Here is a 23118-nt window from a genome sequence, read left to right on the forward strand (position 1 = left end):
GTAATGAAACGCCATTTTCTAGGTGAGTCCCCGGATGCTCCCCCGGCATCCCTCCGGTTGGCTTTTTTTTTTGTGTTTTTGACATCCAGCCTCAGAACTGAGGTGTGGGTAGCTGGCGTGAAGAGTCTGGAGCTCCCCCTTCCCCCTCCCGGGGAGGGGGAAGCTGTGCAGACAGCGGCGCGGCGATGTGTGACGTCACACTAGTTTGCTTGTTATATGTTGGGGAGTTCTATCCACTAGTTCGGCTTTTGGTAGCAATTTTAACCAGAATAGGAGTTTGTTTTGAGGCGCTTACCTTTCTGGGTGCCTGATCCGGTCGATGGCAGGCATAGAATGCTTCCAACCACACGGGGGTTTCTATAGGCTATTGCTCCCCTTGCCTCTCTGAGGGGGCCCGGTTCTGGCCGTGGTCCCAGGTAGGCCTAAGAACTCCATACACATGACTGATGCCAAAGTCTGACATTAGCATATCAGCCTGTTAAAGCTCCGGGGAGTCTCCGGGACTTACCTAGAAAACCTTTAACCCTTAACCTCAGGGGGTTAAGGGTTAAGAACTATACTGTATGTTGGATTTATATTGAGAAGAATCGATTATATAGGGTTTTAACCAAGAAGAACTGAGGGGAGTAATATCTAATGTCATATGTTTATGCCCATGTTATTAGTGGTTTGATCAGTGTTGTGAATAAAGTAAGCTAATGTAACACAGGAAAGTGCTGGAGGGTAAATCCAACCCCTATGACATTCATGTTTAAACATTCAATTCATAAGCAAAACAAATCTTTATCTAGTCTTTTTGTAATAAATGTGAAAATGGATAAGTCTATGAAACACAGCAAAGTTCATAAATTATTACAGTGCTCAATCCTTCTAACATTTGCTTGATGAAATTGGTGACTTGTGATGGCCTGAGTATTGTATCACACCACCTATATCTACAGTGAATGACCTCAGCTACTTACGTTTGCATGTCTTGTGTTGTGAAGTTGGCTGTTATAGCTTCATCTGAGAGTGTGACATGCACTATGTCCTCAGTCTGATATAGAACCTTGCATATCAAATACTTGGCTGTGCATGACAGTGAAATGAAAACAAATACATGACGAGAGTTCATATTCCCAATTTATGTCTCTGAATGCTTCTTTGAAGTTGCTTATTGAGTTTTCATTATGCAGTTTGGAGTTAACTTTCAGAGTTTGTGGTTTCTAGTTCAAAGTTTCTAGTTGTGGTTTGTTTGTTGTAAGGAAAGTAGGGAATTGATTGTCTTATCAGTAATAATAATGTGTGTGGAGTTAGTGGGGATGTAACATGAAAGTGGAAATGGTTATGATGACTGCTGTTTAATAAAACTCTCTCCTTGCAGGTACGCCCTTGTGAGCATTATAAAGAAGAATATAATGACTGTACAAGCATAAAGGCAAAATTTCATCAGTATTTCATTCATGGTGAAACACAGGATTGCTCACAGTGGAAAGCAGACTACAATCAGTGCATACAGTACAGGAAGCATAAAGATTTGGAGTCATTAGTAAGTAACATTGATACTTAGAGCTGAGCATACACTATGCAGCACTATTAAGGAGAGTGATAGATGAAGCTCTCTACCTACCATATGTTTGAACTCATGAGGATTGGTTGGGAGACCAAAACAGACCACTGCATGGTTAGAACAAGGCTTCAACCTCAATACTGCCAAAAGAACTCCCCCAACAATGGAAACAAATGACCAAAATTTTGTGAAGCCTAGTGAGCTAATTTGCCTTACTTCCTCCCCCCCCCCCTTCCCATTTAGGAGGATGAGGGAGGCAGGCCGGGTCAGCCAGCCACTTCACCACCAGTTCTTATTAGGATGTGTGCCTGGTCGCCCATTGGTGTCACTCTGGCTCCAATCTCCCATTTTTCGAGAGGTGTTTTACCTCTGAGGCTGTTCTTACACGTTTGTGCACCGTGAGATAGGAGTTATAAAGTGCTTGGAGCTGCATGTGCTAAGGGTTTTCTTCCTTGTGTGCTCCTTAAGTGCTGTCCTTGCATGGCTAGTGTTGTCTTCCCCTGGGGTGTTTGGGAAGTGCTTCCATAGGGGGGTCTCCTCGCTTCGTTGCCTTCGCCCTTCAGGTAAGTCAGTAGTCTTGGACTGTCTGTCTTTCCTCAGGTTAGGGGTGTTTTTTGGTGGTGGGGTGCATTGGTTCGTAAGACCTAATTGGCACATCATGGTAGGCCTCCAGGTCTAGCCTGGTTGATGCTACCATTCTCCCTGGTTCCTCATTCTCCGCAGTTTGGTCCTGGTGGTTCTTTGTTTTTTCATTTTATGCATTTTGCCCTTATTGCTTGGGGGCTTTTCTGTTTTTACGTTGTTAGCTTAGGTTATAACCTCACAAAACCTAAGGTTTTGTGAGGTTAACCCCCTTATTGCTCCCTTGACTTTTCCGTTGGCTTCGGATGTCGAGGGCTGCCTGTTCGGTTTCAGGGGTTACTGGAGTAGCATTCCCAGTGCCTGGGCTTCCTGGAGGGCACACTCACCCCTGCAGGCCTCTTCGTGCTTTCGGGGTTTGGTCCTCTGGTGTCTTTGCCACCCATGCTCAACATCTTTCCAGTCTCCTCGGCTCTCGGCTGGGGCTAGGTCTCCAGCAATTGTCACGCTGGCTTGGGGTTTTTTGTTCTTCCCTCCTTTGTTGGACACATGGCCTCCCTGGCCACCCCTGAGTCAACACCTGTATCAGAGGAGCTCCAGGATATTTCAAATTCCTAAGTATTGTATAATAGGTTGATGACCGTGAGTGGTGTCCCAAGAAACATAAAGGTGTAGCGTATTTGAAAAATAGGAATGTGTTAAAATGCGTTAAAACGAATGTGCAAGTGGAAACTGGAATAATTGGACAAGAAAAAGTTGCTGTAGTGTAAACAGTGCAGACGACAAAATTCAAGATGGCTGCCGGCAAGAAAAAACAAACCAGAGCTAGATTTTGGTAGTTACAATGAGAAAAGCATTGATATAAGTAGTTTATACAAGAAGTTGGCAAATTTAGATATTATTGTGAACTATCATGAATATTGTGAACTACAGGGAGCCGGTCGGCCGAGCGGACAGCACGCTGGACTTGTGATCCTGTGGTCCTGGGTTCGATCCCAGGCGCCGGCGAGAAACAATGGGCAGAGTTTCTTTCACCCTATGCCCCTGTTACCTAGCAGTAAAATAGGTACCTGGGTGTTAGTCAGCTGTCACGGGCTGCTTCCTGGGGGTGGAGGCCTGGTCGAGGACCGGGCCGCGGGGACACTAAAAAAGCCCCGAAATCATCTCAAGATAACCTCAAGATAACCATCATGTAGAAATAATCAGTAAATTGAAAGAAAGTAATGACCACTTGAGTAGTAAAGTATTAAATCTTGAAGGGGTAGTAAAAGAAATATGCAAGGACAAGAATCAGTGGAAAGCTAAATGCAAAGCCATGGAAGAGGAAAATACAGACTTGAAAATAGCTTTTGAAGAAGTTGAAACAAATGTAAACATAAATGACTACAATATGTCAGGTAAGGAAATCCTATAGGATAACAGCTTTTGTCAGCACAGATGGAGGAAGTTACACAGGGAATAGAACAGTGCAAGAAAGATATGCAACTCACCTGTGCACAAGTGGCCAAGGAGAAGGAAAAAATTGAAGAAGCAGTAAATAAGCCAAACACTGCAGCAACCAGGATAAAACAAACATTAGGCTGCAAGTGAGAAAGGAACTGGCATCAAACCCAAAATTGGTGCAAAACACAGTTGATCAACGTAAGTCCCTGATAATGTTTGGATGCAAAAGAAAAGGAGATAACATCTAGGTCAGAAAGAGCCATAGAGGAAGTGAAAGTAGTAGATAAAATTGTGGGGCTAGTGGAAGGTCTTACAACCGTAGAGAATGTCTGCAACTACAGGAGAATTGGCAAGTACGACAAATGGAAAGATCGACATCTTGAGGATCACCCTAAACAGTGCTAAACAGATGGAAGAAGTACTAAGAACTGTTAGGAAATTACAAAATTGATGAGGAAAGGAAATTATGGTCATTAAGATGAGATCTTTCAAAAGAAGACAGAAGCTGAAACTGAACCTCAGAGACAAAACGTCTAAATAAGAACAGGAATAAAGAAGAAATCAACTTTTTTCCTATAAGGTGATAGGGGTAGACAAGCCAGTGAAACGGTACAAAATGGCAAACTAACAAATTCACTAGACAAAAGAGGAAGTGAAGAATAAGGAGAGGGAGAACATGTTCCTGAAAATTGTATGCATCATCGTAGATGGAGTAAGATCAAAGATACTGGAGTTAAGTGATGTAATACAGCTGCAGATACCAGACATTGTTGCACTCACCGGAGACAAAACTTGAAGACGATATTTTAAATGAGGTCATATTTCTAAGAGGCTACTCAGTTTAGAGACGGGGCAGAAAAATTAGGAAAGGCAGTGGCATTGCCGTGCTGGTGAAAGAACACTTAAAAGTAAACGAAATAATGATTGCCAGTCCACGAGAAATTAACATAATAGCGCCGAATACTGTCACCTCGTATCATGCGGCGCTGGCGAAGCCTCTTCATCTTGCTTTCGGTGTTGATGTTACTTCTGCCCCATTCTGCAAGCTGTCTCGGGCGTTGTTTCACCTCTGGCCTGCTCATGCGCCTCCTGAGCTGTCCTGGTCTTTGAACCGGGTGCTCTCGTTGTAAGAGAGAGACCCTCGTGTAGGGAGAAATAGCAGTGCTATAGAGAGAGAGACCCTTGTATAGTGAGAAATAGCAGTGTATTATGTAAGAGAGAGACCCTTGTGTAGGGAGAAATAGCAGTGTTAAATGTTGAACATACAGTCTGGAACTCTGATCCCTTTCAGATGCACAGAGCATCATCTCAACAGGAAAATGTAATCTCCTAAAAAGAAAACCCAATGTAAACAAAAGGGATAAAATGGTTAAGAAAAAGCAGATTCAATGCAAGAAAATATAGAGAAACAACAGTGTTAAATGTAGAAAAACAGCCTGGAATATTATAAGACATATAAATGAAGTATTGGGAAATGTGTATGACATGTATAGGGAGGGGACATTATTGGAACCAGGCAGGCAGGGACATGTGCAAGTCCCTATCAGTCACTTGGGAGAGAGAGGCAGTGACAACCACACCAGTGTTGTGGATGGTCTCCAACAAACACAATAAGTGCAGTATTATAGATGTTTATAGTGGTGCTTCCCCTTTTTTTATGAGTTAGAGATAGGAATTTGTGGAAATAAGTATTTTTGGAACCCTGTGTGTAGGGAGAGTGGTGTGTTGTTAATTCAGATGTATGTGCTCAGCTGTGTGTCACATGGGGGGTTATCCACTTTTATTTTGTATATCCATTTGTAAACCCAGGCCCTTTGTAGTGACCAAAGAGGAGTGGAATAGAGTAATGACCTTAAGTCCCAGGTTGTAGAGGGAGAAGGAACCTCTCTCACCCTTTTTGTCTGTATCAATCCTGTGGTGGATCCAAGTACACCCCCCCCCCTGTTCTAAGAAGTGTGAGGAAATCTGGTGTTTGTTAAATAAAATCTTTTTGTAAAATTGTACTCCAAGGTGTATTTCTTGTCCCATGTAGTTAGAACTGGTGACTATTACTATATAGATCCCTGCACTTCCATTATTTATAAGAAAGTAAGAGTGGGTGTTGTTAGTGGTACTTTAGGGTACAGCTTTCAATCCCTTACCTTACATTGTTTCTCTCTTCTCCTCGGTTTGTTGTGGCCCCTTCCGTTCGGGATTGTTTTTCTAAAGCTCTTTTTCCTGTTGGCATTAGCGGGTCAGGGAGCTTCATGCTCTCCTCCAATGCAGGGGTTTCTGCTCATTTGGTCCTGGTAGTCGTTTTGTTCGATTGCCGCCGTCTCCTTCTTTTCTGGCGAAGAATGAAATGGCTGCATTTCGAAGGGGGCCTTGGGTTGTTGATGCTTGGTTGGTCTGGCCGGGGTGCATCATGTGGTGTCTGGTTGTGGCTCTCCACTGTTATTTGCGTGCCACGGCTTCGGTGGTCGGGGATGTGCTTTGGGTTGACCCGGTTTCCCTTCTTCTCTGTTCCCAGGCTCGGGTCTCAAGTTGTCCGCAGGGTTATTAAGTCTAGCCAGCCTGTGGTTTATCCCCGTGCCCACGACGTGCGTAAGTTTGGTGCTTTGGCTGCTGTCTTTGGCAACATGTCTTGGGTTGACATTCGGGCACAGGGTTTTTGGAGGACAAACAGATTCCTGGCTGCTCGCTACCTGGTGAATATTTCTGGAATAGGTAGGGTCAGCGGTTACAGCCAGTTGTCTTGACTTTGTGTTGAGGAGTGAGGACGAACCGCCTCCAGGGTAGGTCCCTGTTTTTCCTTATCTTTGGGTAGTTAGCTCCCCGGCATTCCTCCCTCCCTCCGGTCAGCGATGTTTTTCGCATTTTTGGACATCCAACCTAAGAACTGTAGGTTGGGTCGCCGTCGGGTGGGTCTGGGGCTCCCCCTACCCCCTCCCAGGGAGGGGGGGTTGCACAGACAGCGGCGCGGCGATGTGATGACGTCATGCTAGTTTGCTAATTTTCTTTTTGGGAGTTCTGTCTACCTGTTTGGCTTTCAGTCGCAATACTTTTACCAGAATAGGGATTTGTTTTGGGGTGCCTACCTTTCTGGGTGCCTGTCCCAGTCGATCAGACAGTGGCAGTGTCCAGTGGCAGACATAGAATGTTCCCAACCACAAGTGGGTTCCTATAGGCCATTGCTCCTCGTGCCTCTCTAGAGGGGGCCAGGTTCTGGCTCGTGGTTCCAGGTAAGCAAGAACTCCATGCATTGACTGATGCCAGAAAGATATACATAACCATTTAGCCTGGATAGCTCCACGGAGCCTCTGGGACTCGCCCAGAAAATGGCGTTTCATTATATTCAATGCTGGTTTTTTACTACTTTGAGTAAATTATTGAAACTTGGGTGTGGTCATTTGTTTAAGTATTTTAGTTTCTTTAATTTAATTAACTATATAGTAATTTTTTTTCTTCTTTTACTCTCAGACTTCATTGATTGAAAGTGAGAAGGGGCGTCGTCAAGAGCGGCTACGTGGTCACTATGCCAACAATGTTTGGGAAAAGAGAAATTCTCCACCAGATGACTGGAGCATGCCTTTGCCAGAATATCTTCAAAAAGCTGAGGAGGTACAATACATGTTATGTAAAATATAATTTTTCTGAAGTATTTTAGAGTCAGGAGATATATATTACATCAAGAAATACAGCATTAAAAATCATAATTTTTTCTTTGCAATTGTAGTACTGTAAGAGTTCAGTACTGTAATTTGAATTCTGGTAACCCAGATCTCCGAGTAATGTGGATGAATTCACATTCAAGTTTTTTACCTTTTCTGGAAGATGCCCCTGGGGGACTTCCTGAAGCTATCTTGCTGAAGTGGCTGCCTATTACTGGACCATATCAGTTGCAAAGTCCTGTTTGGCCTATTGTGGACCAGGGCCAGAAACTGGTCTCCTCACAGAGGTGCAGAGAGTTGGGGATTATTAACATCACTCTAACTGGGAAAACATCCAGAAACATCAGCAAAGCTCTACAGACAAGTGCATGATTCAAAGCAAATGAAGCATCAAAATGACCATCAACTCTGCAAATAACTTATTTCAAACAATTGTTCCCTTTAAACTAGCTCAAACCTGTTGGCACTGATGGCTGTCACCAGGTAGCCTGGAGCCCCAGCCTACAGCTGGCTCCAAGGTCAGTCCTGGCATCGATGTGAGTGATTCTAATATGTGCTCTTGGGTTATTCTCTTTTGCAGTGCATCCCACTGCTTCTCAACTATATGCCAGCTATATTTTGTACTTTGCCCTGTGAAGGGCTATTTGCTTGTTTTTCGTTCCTTTTCCCGGGGGGGGGGGGGGGGGGCCCTTTGGCTCCCCAGAGCTTACTAGGCTGATATGCTAATGTCAGACTTTGGCATCAGTCATGTGTATGGAGTTCTGTGGGCCTACCGGAGACCACGAGCCAGAACCTGGCCCCCCTCAGAGAGGTAAGGAGAGCAGTGGCCTATAGAAACCCCCGCATGGTTGGAAGTATTCTATGTCTGCCATTGACCAGGTCAGGTACCCATAAAAGTAAGCATCCCAAAACAAACCCCTATTCTGGTGAAATTATTGCTACCACAAACCGAACAAGTGGATAGAACTCCCCTAAAAGAATCGAGCAAACGAGCATGACGTCACACGTCGCCACGCCGCTGTCTGCGCAGCTCCTCCCTTCCCGGGAGGTGGAAGGGGGGAGCCCCAGACCCCCCATGCCGGCTATCCACCCTTCAGTTTTCAGGCTGATGCTAGAGGCTGAGATCGTGTGCTCTGGCTTTGGTGGTTGTTTCAGCAATGTACCTAGTGTGTAGTGACTGTCTTCTAGGTGGTGCATGAACTGGGAGTGATTCACCAGTACTTGGGCTGCATGCGCCCTAGGTGCCCTGTAAGTTCTGCCCTTGGGGCTTGGGGCCGACTTCCACAAGTTCCTTGGGTTCTGCCCATACTAGGCCGTTTACTGCTTGGTTTTCGGCCATCCTTTGTGTGCTAGGGTGTTCTGTCTCCCTTGTTCGCCTTGGGGTATGGGGCAGTTTGCACTGGTAGGGGCGCAGAGTACTGTACAGCTTGTTTTCACCAATCATAGTGGCCGGCTCTGTTCCACCTGGGTACGTTGTCTTCTTGCGGGGTTTTCTTTTTCTTTTTGTTTGTCTGCCTGGTGGGGGGGGGGGGGGTCTGCCTTGGTTCTTGCCCCCCTGTGTACTGAGTACCCTTCCTTCTTCCGATGGTTCCCCTGCTAGGTCCCTGTAAGTATACACATCCTGGGGGTTCAGTTTTTAGAAAGTTGTTTGGTAGATTTGGGCACCGGTTAGCAGTATCCTGCCTGGAATTACCTGGGTGTGAGTTCTGTTAAATGCTCAGGACCCTGGGAAACCCCTAGGGGGCATGTGGATCCGTTGGATGTGTCCCTGGAGTCCTTCCTCGCTTCGTGCGAGTTCGAGGGTTGCTCATTCCCTTTGACTCAAGGTGACCCTCACGGTTTTTGCCTCTGTCACGCTGTTGCCTGTTGGGTCGGTGACACTTTCGGCCTGGAGTCCTGCGAGTTCTGTTGCTTGCTAGTGACTCAGTTTACCCAGTCTCATGATGATATTCTACGAGTACAGGTTGCATGTGAGCTTTAGGTTGCAACGCGCTAGGTTGGTTGCTCACCCGGATGCCCCGAGGACCCGGACATGGGGGTGAGGGTCGCTTCGACCTTGGTTCAGTCCATGCCCCCTCGTCCTTTCCCTGTTGTAGTTCGTTATGGTCCCCCCCCCCCCTGCTTCCGGCTCTGAAACGTCTGAGGGTTTTGGAGTCAGGGCAGGGTCTTGAGTCTTGGGGATTGCCCCTTCCGGGGTAGCAACGGAGGCATTCGAGCCTGTTCCTCCAGCTATGTTGTATGAGTCTGCCAGTGGGCTCCCTTCCTTAGTACTTTTCCGGCTGCCCCGGCTTTTTCTTATGAGGCTGGGGCTTTGAGGGGGACGGCTTGGCCCCGGGGCCTGCCGTGTGGGTTCCCGGGGGTAGAGAGGGGCTGACTTGGGGGTCTTGCGCCCCGTTGGGCCCCGCTGGGGTTTTCTACCTTCTGGGCGGGGCTTGCGGTTACGAGAGGTGGGGTTTTTCTTCCCCTCCACTCCGTACGAGTTGTTGGGCATCGGGCCCCTCCCCAGTTCAGTTCCTTGTCCCTTGGGTCCGTCGTTCCATCCTGGCGGTGGGTACTCTTGTCCGTTTCTTCACCCCCTTCTTCCTTAGGACAGGACTTTTCCGTCATGTTTCCCTCTTCTGGGGGTTCTGCATGACTTTTCGTCTTAGGTGCGACTGTGCTTTCTGTGCCTTTGTGCTTAGTGCTTGCTTCTTTGTGTTCTCGAAGGTTCGGGAAGGTTTTTGCTTCTTCCCATATTATTGGAACGTCTGTCGTCTTCCGGTCTGGCTTCCCTCCAGTTCTTTCTCATGCTTGTTGGTACTTTTCCGTGCTTCTTATCAGTTTTCAGTCCTGTCTCGTTCTTTTGTAACACTCTTTCCTTGCTCTGTCTCGGCACTGTTCATTTTCTTTCCATATTCCTCGTTGGCGCCTCCCCGCCGAGCGGGATATGCAGTTCGGCCCTTGTGTTCTGCACAAGCGTTGTGGGAGTTTGTTTTGGTGTGGGTGGAATGCCCAAGTGCTGGTGTTTTGCATCCTTTTCTCTCGGGGTACTTCGCCTCTCGCTCTTCTGCATTCTCCAGTCCGTGCCCCATAGCTACTGGGGGTGTTCTGGAGTGCAGCTATGGGGAGGACGCTTGGGTTTTTCCTGTGTTATGGGTGTGAGGCGCCTCCTTCGCCTCTACCCTCCTTTTCTCCTGCATGTGCGGCTCTGGCCTTCTTCCCCTGGCGGTGCTTCCGGAATCTTCTCGGCTACATTGTGTTGTGACACGTTCGTGCCTATGTTTGGCAGGTGAGTTTCTGCGGTCTGGTGTCTCTTTCGGCCAGGCGCTGGTTCATGGTTTTTGGATAAGAATATAAGACCATCAGCGCACAGGTGACTGCAGAGGGCCTGTTGGCCCATATGTGGCAGTTCCTATTTCTACCCATCCAGTCCCACTCATATGCATGTCCATCCCATGCTTGAGTCAATCAAGGGACCCCACCTCTTCCATGTTACGAGGTACAATGGTGGAGGTAAAGGTTATGTGGTAAATGTTCCTGTGTCTGGATGATATCAGGTGACATTTTGCTACTGTTTTGTAATTACCTAAGTGTAATTACCTAAGTGTAGTTACAGGATGAGAGCTACGCTCGTGGTGTCCCGTCTTCCCAGCACTCTTTGTCATATAACGCTTTGAAACTACTGACGGTCTTGGCCTCCACCACCTTCTCACTTAACTTGTTCCAACCGTCTACCACTCTATTTGCGAAGGTGAATTTTCTTATATTTCTTCGGCATCTGTGTTTAGCTAGTTTAAATCTATGACCTCTTGTTCTTGAAATTCCAGGTCTCAGGAAGTCTTCCCTGTCGATTTTATCAATTCCTGTAACTATTTTGTATGTAGTGATCATATCACCTCTTTTTCTTCTGTCTTCTAGTTTTGGCATATTTAATGCTTCTAACCTCTCCTCGTAGCTCTTGCCCTTCAGTTCTGGGAGCCACTTAGTAGCATGTCTTTGCACCTTTTCCAGTTTGTTGATGTGCTTCTTAAGATATGGGCACCACACAACAGCTGCATATTCTAGCTTTGGCCTAACAAAAGTCATGAACAATTTCTTTAGTATATCGCCATCCATGTATTTAAATGCAATTCTGAAGTTAGAAAGCATAGCATAGGCTCCTTGCACAATATTCTTTATGTGGTCCTCAGGTGATAGTTTTCTATCTAGAACCACTCCTAGATCTCTTTCTTTATCAGAATTCTTTAAAGATTTCTCACATAATATATAGGTTGTGTGGGGTCTATGTTCTCCTATTCCACATTCCATAACATGACATTTATTAACATTAAATTCCATTTGCCAAGTGGTGCTCCATATACTTATTTTGTCCAGGTCTTCTTGAAGGGCATGACAGTCATCTAAATTTCTTATCCTTCCTATTATCTTAGCATCATCAGCAAACATGTTCATATAATTCTGTATACCAACTGGTAGATCATTTATGTACACAATAAACATCACTGGTGCAAGAACTGAACCCTGTGGTACTCCACTTGTGACATTTCTCCATTCTGATACATTGCCTCTGATTACTGCCCTCATTTTTCTATCAGTCAGAAAATTTTTCATCCATGATAGAAGCTTACCTGTCACCCCTCCAATATTTTCCAGTTTCCAGAACAACCTCTTATGTGGAACTCTGTCGAAAGCCTTTTTTAGGTCCAGATAGATGCAGTCAACCCAACCATCTCTTTCCTGTAATATCTCTGTGGCTCGATCATAGAAACTGAGTAAATTCGGTACACAGGATCTTCCAGATCGAAAACCATACTGTCTGTCTGATATTATATCATTTCTCTCTAGGTGTTCTACCCATTTAGTTTTGATTAGTTTTTCCAATACTTTCACTATTACACTTGTCAATGATACAGGTCTATAATTGAGGGGGTCTTCCCTGCTGCCACTTTTGTAGATTGGAACTATGTTAGCCTGTTTCCACCCGTCTGCTACGATTCCTGTACACAGGGATGCCTGAAAGATCAGGTGAAGTGGAATGCTGAGCTCAGATGCACATTCTCTCAGAACCCATGGTGAAACGCCATCTGGGCCAGCTGCTTTGTTCTTACCGAGCTCCTTGAGCATTTTTTCCACTTCGTCTCTAGACACCTCTATGTGTTCTATGTTGTTCTCTGGAATTCTTATTGTATCTGGTTCCCTAAAGATTTCATTTTGTACAAACACACTTTGGAACTTTTCGTTTAGTGTTTCACACATTTCCTTTTCATCTTCCGTGAATCTATTTCCCATTTTCAACCTCTGAATATTATCCTTTACCTGCAATTTGTTGTTTATGAATTTATAGAATAGACCTGGTTCTGTTTTACATTTGTCCGCAATCCCTTTTTCAAAATTTCTTTCTGCCTCTCTCCTCACTGCCGTGTAGTTGTTTCTCGCATCTTTGTATCGCTGGTATGTTTGGGGGTTCGGCCTCTTCCTGTATTGATTCCATTTTTGTGTCTTTCGGTCTCTAGCCCTCTCGCAATTTCTATTGAACCAATCCTGTTTCCTAGTTCTGCATCTCTGTTTTGGTATAAATTTTTTTGTGCCTTTATCATATATTTCACAAAACTTGCCATACATCTCATTCACTTCCTTGCCTAGCATCAAGTCTGTCCAATTATACTCACTAAAAAAATTTCTAAGGTCACCATAATGTCCTCTCCTGAAGTCTGGTTTTTCAACTGCTTCAACCTCCTTATTTTCTTCCAGCTTATAACGCATTGCATACTTTATTCCCAAAAAGACATGGTCACTTTTACCCAAGGGAGGAAGGTACTGAATGTCAAATATCTCTTCCTCCTTCCTGGTAAATATCAAATCTAGCATGGAGGGAACGTCCCCTTCCCTCATCCTCGTAGCTTGTTTAACATGTTGATACAAGAATGTTTCCAGGATGAGGTCTACAAATTTACAGGTCCAAAAATCTTCTGTTTTAGCTTCATATGCTTCCCAGTCTATGGATTTCAAGTTGAAGTCACCGACTATCAACAGTCGTGATCTATCGTTATCCGCTCTCGCTATAATCTCTCTCATTATTGTTATAAGACCTTCACGTTTACTATCTAGCTCCTCCTTTGACCATGTGCTGCTTGGCGGTGGACTATATGCATTTATCATCATTAGTTTATCATCCTCATAGCAGATCTCTAGTGCTATTATGTCAACTTCTTGTGGATTGGCAGTCATTATTTCCTTCACCTTTAGGTGTTCTTTTACCAGCACAGCAACGCCACCGCCTTTCCTAATTTTTCTGTCCCGTCTCCAAATTGAGTAGCCCCTTGGGAATATGACCTCATTTAAAATTACATCTTCAAGTTTTGTCTCCGTGAGTGCAACAATGTCTGGTGTCTGCAGCTGTATTACATCACTTAACTCCAGTATCTTCGATCTCACTCCATCTATGTTGGTGTATGCAATCTTCAGGAACTTGTTCCCCCTCTCCTTATTCTTCACTCCCCCTCTCTCTATTGATTTTGTTGGTTTGCCTTTATGTACCACTTTACTGGTTTGCCTACCCCTATCTCTTTGTAGAAAAAAGAATTTATTTCTTCTTCATTCCTGCTCTCATTTAAATGTTTTGCCTCGGCGAGGTTCAGTTTCAGCTTCTCTCTATCTTCTTTTGAAAGATCTCGTCTTAACGACCACCCTTTCCCATCCTCATCCCTTTGCAATTTTCTAGCATTCCTTAGTACTTCTTCCATCTGTTTGGCACCGTTTAGGGTGATCCTCAAAGGTCGATCTTTCCCTTTTACGTACCTGCCTATTCTCCTGTAGTCGCACACATTCTCTCTGTTTGTAAGACCTTCCACGAGGCCAACAATTTTATCTACTACTTTAGCTTCTTCTACAGCTCTTTCTGACCTAGATGTTATCGCCTTTTCTTTGCAGCCAAAAATGATCAGGGACTTACTCCGATCAACTGTGTTTTGCACCAACTTCGGGTTAGATGCCAATTCTTTCCTCACTTCTAGCCTAATGTTTGTTTTATCTTGGTTGCTGCAGTGTTTGACTTCCTTTACTGCTTCTTCTATTTTTTCCTTCTCCTTGGCCACTTGTGCATAAGTGAGTGGCATATCTTTCTTGCACTGTTCTATTCCCTGTGTAACTTCCTCCATCTGTGCTGACAAAAGCTGTTTCTCCTGTTGAATTTCCTTGCCTAACCTATTGTAGTCATTTATGTTTAAATTTACTTTAACTTCTTCCAAAGCTATTTTTAAGAGTTTATTTTCTTCTTCCATGGCTTTGCAATTTGTTTCCAATTGATTCTTATCCTTGCGCAAGTCTTTCACTAAACCCTCAAGACATAAAACTTTGCTATTCAAATGGTCATTACTTTCTTTCAATTTACTAATTATTTCTACATGAGAGTTCACTATAGTATCTAAATTTACCAACTTGTTATGTAGACTACTAATATCAATGCTTTCTTCATTGAATCCCTCAAAATCAAGCTCTGTTTTGTTTTTCCCCTTGCCAGTGGCCATCTTGAATGTTCTTCTCTGCACTGTAAACACTAGGGCAACTTTTTCTCATCCGATTTTTCACTTCCCTTAGCACTTTCCTGTTATCTCACCTATTTTTCAAGAGCACTATACCTTTATGTTCTCTGGGACACCACTCACTACCATCAACCTGTACTACAATACTTAGGATTGTTGAAATATGCTGGAGCTCCTCTGCTGCAAGTGTTGACCCTAGGGGTGTCACCTTTTGAATCGAAGGGTTCACCTTTGTGACTGGGGATGCGTGTTGGGGATTGATTGTGGCGTTTTGTTGGCCCTTGCATGCTTTTTCTTGAGGCCTTCCTTGTGTGTGTGTGTGTTCTTTGTCACGCGGGGGATCTCGGCCCCGTTTTTCGTGGTCTTATCTGGGTACCTCATTCCTTTCCCGTCTTGGGGTGCCTGGCTTAGCCCTGCCGTGTACATTTGATTCTCTGCACTCACTTAATTGTACTTATCTGGTTGTACTTGCCTAGTTGTGTTGCGGGGGTTGCACTCTAGCTTTTTAGTCCCGCCGCTCGCCTGTCATTCGACTAGTGCACGGGTTCCTGAACCTACTGGGCTCTGTTATGTCTGCACTTGTGGCTGTGTGTGGAGTCAGCCTCCACCACTTCCCTTCCTTATGCATTCCATTTGTTTACTACTCTGTCACTGGAATACTTCTTTCGAGCATTTCTATGGCTCCTTTGGGCACTCAATTCTGCCTGTCTCCTGGTGCATGTGCCCCTTGTGTTCAATAGTCTGTCTTTCTCTACCCTTTCATTTCCTCTGGGGGTCTTGAATGTGGTGGTCCTGTCCCCTTTCGCTCTTCTGTCTCCCAGTGTCGTGAAGTTTCATTCCCATAGTCGCTCCTCGTTGCTCGTACCCCTCAGTTCGGGTAGTCTGGTGGCAAACCTTTGCACCTTTTTTCAGTTTTAATTGTTGGGACATGACCTGCAGCTTTGTGGGTTGGTTGTGTCCCTTTAGTTCCTGATTTGCTGCCTGCCTTCTTCGTTCCTCATCTTCCTGCTTCACTTTTGTCCCTAGCCGCTGGGCAGGGGCTGTTCTTCTGTTCTTTTCCTCGTTTATCCTACGCACTGTTGTGTGTTTTGGCTGTGCCTTTTGGCTCTCCTATTGCCAGGTTTGGTTTCCTGTTCCTGGCTTGCCCTGCCTGTTGGCATTTTCCAGGTCTCACTGTGTCCCTCCTCTGGAGTCTCGCGTCGTACCTGTAGTCTATGATCTCCTGACGAGCTCGCTGGCGTTGGGAAGTTTTCTGGTCGGCAGACGTTCCATCTCCTTTGCCAGCTTGGGTTTCCAGCTTTGCTTGCTCGGTGGTCGCATTCGGGATCTTTCTGCAGCTCCGCCTCTTCCTAGGATCGATTGGTCCATGGCTGGGCTGGTTTGGTTCTGTCTCGAGTCTCTCACCTTCGGTTGGTAGTCAGGTGGCTTCATTGTTGGTGTCCCACCTGCGTGCTTTTTCTTGGCGGCAGTGTGTTTTTTTTTTGGCGGTCCTTCCTTTTTCCTCTGTCCCTCCCTTCTTAGGTGGCTGTGTTTTGTTGGTGTCGGCTTGTCCTTCTCTTGAGGAGGTTTGGGGCCGTCATCTTGCCACATACTGTCGCCTTGTATCGTGCGGTGCTGGCGGAGCCGCTTCAGCTTGTTTTCGGTGTTAATGTTACCTCTGCTCCGTTTCACAAGCTGCCTCGTGCATTGTTTCACCTCTGGCCTGCTCGTGCGCCGCCTGGGCCGTCCTGGTCTTTGGACAGCGTGCTCTCTTTTCTTTCTTCTCCTCGGTTTATTGTGGCCCCTTCAGTTAAGGATTGTTTCTCGAAGGCTCTTTCCTATTGGCATTAGCCTCTAGGGGTCGGGTCGGTGAGCTCCATGCTCTCTTCCGGCGCAGGGGTTTCTGCTCCTTCGGTCATGGTGATAGGTTTGTTCGTTTGCAGCCGTCTCCTTCTTTTCTGGGAAAGAATGGGACCGGTTCTTTCCGGAGGGGTCCTTGGGTTGTTGTTGTTGCTTGGTTGGTTGGGCTGGGGGTGCATCATGCTTTGTGTCTGGTTGCGGCCCTCTGCCGTTGTTTGTGCGTCACGGCTTCTATGTCTGGGGACGCGCTTTGGGTTGTTCCGGTTTCCCTTCTTCCCTGTTCTTGGGTGCGAGTCTCTCAGGTGATCTGCATAATTATTCAGGCTCACGGGCCTGCAGTTTGTCCCCATGCCCATGACGTTCGCAAGTTCGTTGCTTTTGCCGCCATCTGTGACAACATGTCCTGGGCTGACTTTCGGGCAAGGGGCTTTTGGTGGTCGAACAGGGTCCTGGCTACTCGGTACCTCGTGGACGTTCCCGGGCCCGATTGGGCCTGTGTCGCTTTGGGTTGGCGGTTGCAGCCAGTTGTCTCGACTTTGAGGAGTGAGCAGCGACCGCCTCCCAGGTTATCTTGAGATGATTTCGGGGCTTTTTAGTGTCCCCGCGGCCCGGTCCTCGACCAGGCCTCCACCCTCAGGAAGCAGCACGTGACAGCTGACTAACACCCAGGTACCTATTTTACTGCTAGGTAACAAGGGCATAGGGTGAAAGAAACTCTGCCCATTGTTTCTCGCCGGCGCCTGGGATCGAACCCAGGACCACAGGATCACAAGTCCCTCTGTGGGTAGTTAGCTCCGGGGAGCCAAAGGGGTTCCCCCCAGAAAACCAGCGTTGAATGTAATGAAACGCCATTTTCTGGGTAAGACCCGGAGGCTCCCCGGCATCCCTCCCTCCCTCCGGTCAGCATTTTTTTTGTGTGTTTTGACATCCAGCCTCAGAACTGAAGGGTGGATAGCCAGTGTGGGGGGTCTGTGGCTTCCCCTTCCCCCTCCTGGGGAGGGGGGGAGCTGCGCAGACAGCGGCGTGACACTGTGTGACGTCATGCTCGTTTGCTTGTTTCTTTTAGGGGAGTTCTATCCACCTGTTCGGCTTGCGGTAGCAATAATTTCACCAGAATAGGGGTTTGTTTTGGGATGCTTACCTTTCTGGGTGCCTTCCAACCACACAGAGGTTTTTATACGTCATTACTCCCCATGCCTCCCATGCCTCTCTGACGGGGCCAGGTTCTGCCTTGTTGGCCCTGGTAGGCCAACAGAACTCCATACACATGACTGATGCCAAAATCTGACATTAGCATATCAAACTAGTAAGCTCCGGGGAGCCTCCAGGTCTCACCCAGAAAATGGCATTTCATTACATTCAATGCTGGTTTTTTAATATTTGCTTTACGTATGTGTGTTTTCCTTCTCGGCTCTGTTGTGTGCAGCTCGCTTGGTTAGGGGCTTCGAGATGCATACACTTGGGGTTTCCTTCTCTGGATGCTCATTTAGCACTGATCTGAAAGAGTTACTGCTCTGGTGTGTTTGAGATTTCACTCCTAAGACCGAAGGCAGTAGTACGCAACCACCAGCGTGGAGAGCCTCACATTGGGCAGTACAAGAGTCATCGACTCCACTGTGTAGGGCCTTGGTTGCGGCATCCTATTGGTTGTATGTGGGGTGCATTAACGCTTGTGTTGCTCAGGGCTAATTAGCATTTGTCACCCACAGGCGCATACCAAAAAAAAAAATTCTTTCTAACCTGTTAAGTCGTGTTCCCTGACCACAAGAGAAAAAAATCAATTGTATTTACTGACAACATAATTGAGCTGATAATATGGGCGATGATGTCACACCCCGTATGATCGCTCATGCATGGTCAAGATGACCTGGACAAAATAAGTATATGGAGCACCACTTGGCAAATGGAATTTAATGTTAATAAATGCCATGTTATGGAATGTGGAATAGGAGAACATAGACCCCACACAACCTATATATTATGTGAGAAATCTTTAAAGAATTCTGATAAAGAAAGAGATCTAGGGGTGGTTCTAGATAGAAAACTATCACCTGAGGACCACATAAAGAATATTGTGCGAGGAGCCTATGCCACGCTTTCTAACCTCAGAATTGCTTTTAAATACATGGATGGCGATATACTAAAGAAATTGTTCATGACTTTTGTTAGGCCAAAGCTAGAATATGCAGCAGTTGTGTGGTGCCCATATCTTAAGAAGCACATCAACAAACTGGAAAAGGTGCAAAGACATGCTACTAAGTGGCTCCCAGAACTGAAGGGCAAGAGCTACGAGGAGAGGTTAGAAGCATTAAATATGCCAAAACTAGAAGACAGAAGAAAAAGAGGTGATATGATCACTACATACAAAATAGTAACAGGAATTGATAAAATCGATAGGGAAGATTTCGTGAGACCTGGAACTTTAAGAACAAGAGGTCATAGATTTAAACTAGCTAAACACAGAAAGCCGAAGAAATATAAGAAAATTCACTTTCGCAAACAGAGTGGTAGAGGCGCAGGGTGCTGCACAGCTTGTATTCCCGACATAGCGGTTGGCTCTGTTCCTTGGGGTTTGCTGTTCTCTTGCGGGGTTTTGTTTTTCTTTTTGTTTTTGCCTGGTGGGGGGTTCTGCCCTATTATTTCACTGGTGTTTGCCCTTCCACGGTTCTCCTCGGTGGCGCCCCCTGCTAGGTCCCCGTGAATGTACACATCCATGGGGTACAGCTATAGAAGTTCGCTTGGTAGTTTTGGGCGCCGGTTAGCAGCGCCCTGCCTGGGACTACCTGAGTGCGAGTCCTCTTAAAGTAAACGCTCAGGACCCTGGGAATCCCCTAAGGGGCTCGTGGGTCCGATTGATGTGACCCCGGAGTCCCTGCTCGCTGTGTGCGAGTTTGAGGGTTGCTCGGTCCCCTTGTCTCAGGGTGACCCTCACTGATTTTGCCTCTGCCACGCCTCTGGTGGCGGCGGTGGACGGCTTCTCCCTCTTTGGGGGGTTCAGAGCTGGTGGGGTGAGCTTCTTTCCCTGCGCTTCATCCTGTCATCTTGGTGGTCGTGGCCCCATCCTTCTGGGGTTCCCGTCTGCTCTTTGCAGACATGGGCCTTCGAATCTGCGGTTCTTCTGAACTACTTCAGTCTGCACCCTGGTTTCTATGCCCTCCTAGGAGGACTGTTGTCTCCTGTCCGGCTTCTGTTGTGGCCGGGTGCCTGGATGGTGGCCCTGGACCTCCAGGTCAATTATTGGCACTGGGTGTATATTTGCATCTTTACCGGATCTTGGTGCCCTGTCTGAGTCTGCTTGAGATTCGGTGTCTGGCCTACCTCGACGACTGGCTGGTGTGGGCTCTCAGTCGGTCCGTTTGTCTGCTCGCCAGGGGTGTGGTTCTTTCCAGATCGCCGGGTTTGGTTTCCTGGTGATCTGGAGGCCATTCCATCTGTTTCCATCCCGGGTTCGGACCTGGGCCTTGTTTAGGGCTCTTGGGCCACTCCTTGTCTTTCCCTCCAGAAGTGTTACTGCGGCTGTGGTCCCACATTCGGCTGTGCATGAGGGGGTCCCGGGTTGCTCGAGCAGTTGTGCAGAAGTTTGAACTCTGACGTGCTGGTCTGCCTGCGGGGTCGGGTTTGGCTTCGGCGTCTGTTTGGTTCCTTCGGAGACTCCCCTTCTGCCTCTTGCAATCGTTGGGTTTGTTCCTCCGGGGATTTTGTGTTGGTGCTGCGTCACCAGCTTCCTCTTTTGGGTTTTCGGGGTTCCGTGCCTTGGCACCTCCCCAAGCCTTTGCTCGATGTGTTCACAGACAGGGCATCTCTCGGCTGGGGTTTTTGTGACCAGTGCTCACCAGGTCGGCTGGAGATGGTGGAGTCTGTCCGTCTGTCGGGCTCACAGCACGGTTCGGGAGTTCATGACTGTCTGGTTTTGCGCTTCAGAGGGTTTGGGTCACTCGGTGCTCTGCCATTCCTCTCCTTTCGGACTGTTCTCTGGCGGTTCTTGCCGGAACCACAGGTTTTCTCTTAGGTGTTGACCTTTGGGGTTGGTTCCTTGGAGTGGCTCGTTTGCTGGATTCTTGGGGTTTGGCTAACCTTGAGTTTCATGTCCGGGATGTGTCCTGCGTCCTGGCGGACAGCTGTCTCGGTTCATTCCTCTGTTCGCGGATTGGCCAGTCGTCGCCGACTCGTTTCGTTGGCTCTGCCGGACGTATGGACTCCTGGCCATGGACGTTCTTTGCGTCGGCGTGGTCTAGGCGTCACCCATTTTATGTGGCGCCCTTACCCGCCTGCGAGGCGTTCACGTTGGATGCTTTTCGGCGGGACTGGTCGAGATGGGGGTACCTGTTCCTCTTCTCCCGGTCCAGCTGTTGCTTCGGGTTCTGGCTCGGTTGCAGCCCATTCCCACGAGAGCAGTCCTTATGGTTCCTTGGTGGCCGGCCCAGCTTCTTTTCAGGCACTGCTTGAAAGGTGTCTGAACCCAGGGTGTTTTTCCCGCGGCTCCGCCTCTTTTGGCAGGTCGGATCGGTCCTGTACATGACTGGTTCGGCCTTTTCCTCGGCTGTTCGCGTCTGGTATTTTGACGCAGGTATCACCATCTCTGTGGTGTTCAGGTGGCCTTGTTGACGGTGTCCCACCTGCGGGTTTCGTCTTGGCGACAGTATGACGTTCCTGGTGTTTCTATGCACTTTTTCTTGCTCTTTGTACATTGTCTTACTCGTTCACATCGGGTTGTCTTGTCATTTCTTGGGTTTTCTGGACTACTGTTATATGATGTTTTCTTACTGTTGCCTCGTTTTATGCGGCGCTGGCAGAGCCGCTCCGGCTTGTGTTCGGGGTGGACGTCACATCTGCCCCGTTTTGTACGCTTTCTCGTGTTTTGTTTCACCTCCGGCCTGCTCATGTGTCGCCTGCGCCGTCCTGGTCCTTGATCAGGGTGCCTTCTTATCTTCTCCTCAGTTTGTGGTAGCCCCTTCGGTTCCGGTTTCTGCTCTTTGGTACTGGTGGTAGATTTGTACGTGTGCAGCCTTTCTCCGTCCTGGCGATGGTCGGGGTTCTTGGGTTATTGATGCTTGATTGGTTTGGCCGGGGGGTGCGTCCTGTGTTGTCCGGTTGCATTTTTTGGCGTTCCCTGCGTACCATGTCTGGGGGATGCGCTTTGGTTTGATCCGGTTCCCCTCGTTCCCTGTTTCATGGCTCGGGTCTCTCAGGTCGTCTGCAGAGTTTTTTCAGTCTTCCAGCCTGCGGTCTGTCTTTGCGCCCGTGCTGTTCGGACGTTTGCAGCTTTTGCTGCTGTGTTGGTGACGTCTGGGGCTCATTTTGGGCGCAGGGAATTGAGGGTCGCACAGGTTCTTGGCCACCCATTCTTTATGTGTGTCTGCTCCTGTGCGTTCTTGTTCCCTTGGGGCGCAGGTTGCATCCTGTTGTCTCGGCTTCGCGTTGCGAAGTTTGTGGCGGCCGCCTCCCGGGTTAGCCCTTTCTTTTCCTTCTCTTTGAGTATGAAGCTCCAGGGAGCCGTAGGGGCTTCCCACAGAAAACCAGCGTTGAATGTAATGAAACGCCATTTTCTGGGTGAGCCCTGGAGGCTCCCTGGCAACCCTCCCTCCCACCGGTCGGCGTTTTTTTCGCGTTGGTTGAAGCTTAGCTTCCAAACTGGAGCTTGGCAGTCGGCGTGGTAGGTCCAGGGCTTCCCCTCCCCCTCTCGGGGCGGGGAGGGCTGCACGGACGATCGGCGTGGCAGTAAAGTGTGATGTTTGCTTGTTTCCTTGGGATTGTAGGGAGTTTCTACCTCTCTGTTCGGTTTTTTGTTTTAGTTTTTTACCATGTGGGGTTTGTTTTGTCATGCTTACCTTTCTGGGTGCCTAACCCCGGTCGATGGCAGATAAGGAAAACCCCAACCACAAGAGGGTTTTCCAGTGCCATTGCTCCCTGAAACCTCTCTGAAGTGGCCAGGTTCTGGCGCTGGTCCCTGGTAGGTCTGAACTCCTTAGCTAATGTCCCGGTCTAATGTAACATACATTAGCCCGATAAGCTCCAGGGAGCCTCCGGGGCTCATCCAGAAAATGGCGTTTCATTACATTCAATGCTGGTTTTTTGCCAGATTTCCCCGCCCTATTGTGGCCAAAATATGCCACCCACGATTTTTTTTCCCGTGATTAGGGAACACAAATGAACACTTCTATAAGATGGAAGAATTTTTTGTATTTTTTTTGTTGCACCTGGCAGTGTTGCAGGCCAAAAAGCCCTTAGCAGTTTAAGGGTTAATTTGTTCAATACTGTATTTTGGCATGCTGAAGAATTAATAAAGCATAGTAAGATAATTAAGAGTATCTATTGTGTGTAAAAGCATTTTACTCAAAACATTTTGTTTGTTCTTTCCATGTGTGTTGTATTTTCATTAATGCTATTCATACTTTTCTTGCAGACATCGTTTCTGGCTTTGAAAGCTAAAGACATGAAGGAAGGTAAAGTTGATAAGACATCGTACTTGTGCACAATATCTTGAAATTTACGGTTAGCTTTCTGTATTTTCATTTTGTAAATAAAAATCTAATTTCTC

General features: G+C 47.1%; 2 protein-coding genes across 3 annotated transcripts in view; one reads left to right on the plus strand and one right to left on the minus strand.

Moving 5' to 3' along the window:
- LOC138356891 (uncharacterized) overlaps positions 1 to 13883 on the minus strand; it is a 418031-nt gene extending 404148 nt beyond the window's left edge. Inside the window, exon 1 of the mRNA XM_069313268.1 lies at positions 10801 to 13883. Within this exon, the coding sequence (XP_069169369.1) occupies positions 10825 to 13428 (2604 nt within the window). The 5' untranslated portion in view covers positions 13429 to 13883 and the 3' untranslated portion in view covers positions 10801 to 10824. The remainder of the gene's footprint in view (positions 1 to 10800) is intronic.
- LOC123761408 (synaptic plasticity regulator PANTS) overlaps positions 1 to 23118 on the plus strand; it is a 43462-nt gene extending 20344 nt beyond the window's left edge. For both annotated transcript variants that reach the window (XM_045747429.2, XM_045747430.2), the window contains exons 2-4: positions 1364 to 1528; positions 7031 to 7171; positions 22984 to 23118. In XM_045747429.2, coding sequence (XP_045603385.1) covers positions 1364 to 1528; positions 7031 to 7171; positions 22984 to 23064 — 387 coding nt within the window. In that variant the 3' untranslated portion in view covers positions 23065 to 23118. The remainder of the gene's footprint in view (positions 1 to 1363; positions 1529 to 7030; positions 7172 to 22983) is intronic.

This window comes from Procambarus clarkii, chromosome 7 (assembly GCF_040958095.1).
Source record: "Procambarus clarkii isolate CNS0578487 chromosome 7, FALCON_Pclarkii_2.0, whole genome shotgun sequence".
In the NCBI taxonomy this organism is placed as follows: domain Eukaryota; kingdom Metazoa; phylum Arthropoda; class Malacostraca; order Decapoda; family Cambaridae; genus Procambarus; species Procambarus clarkii.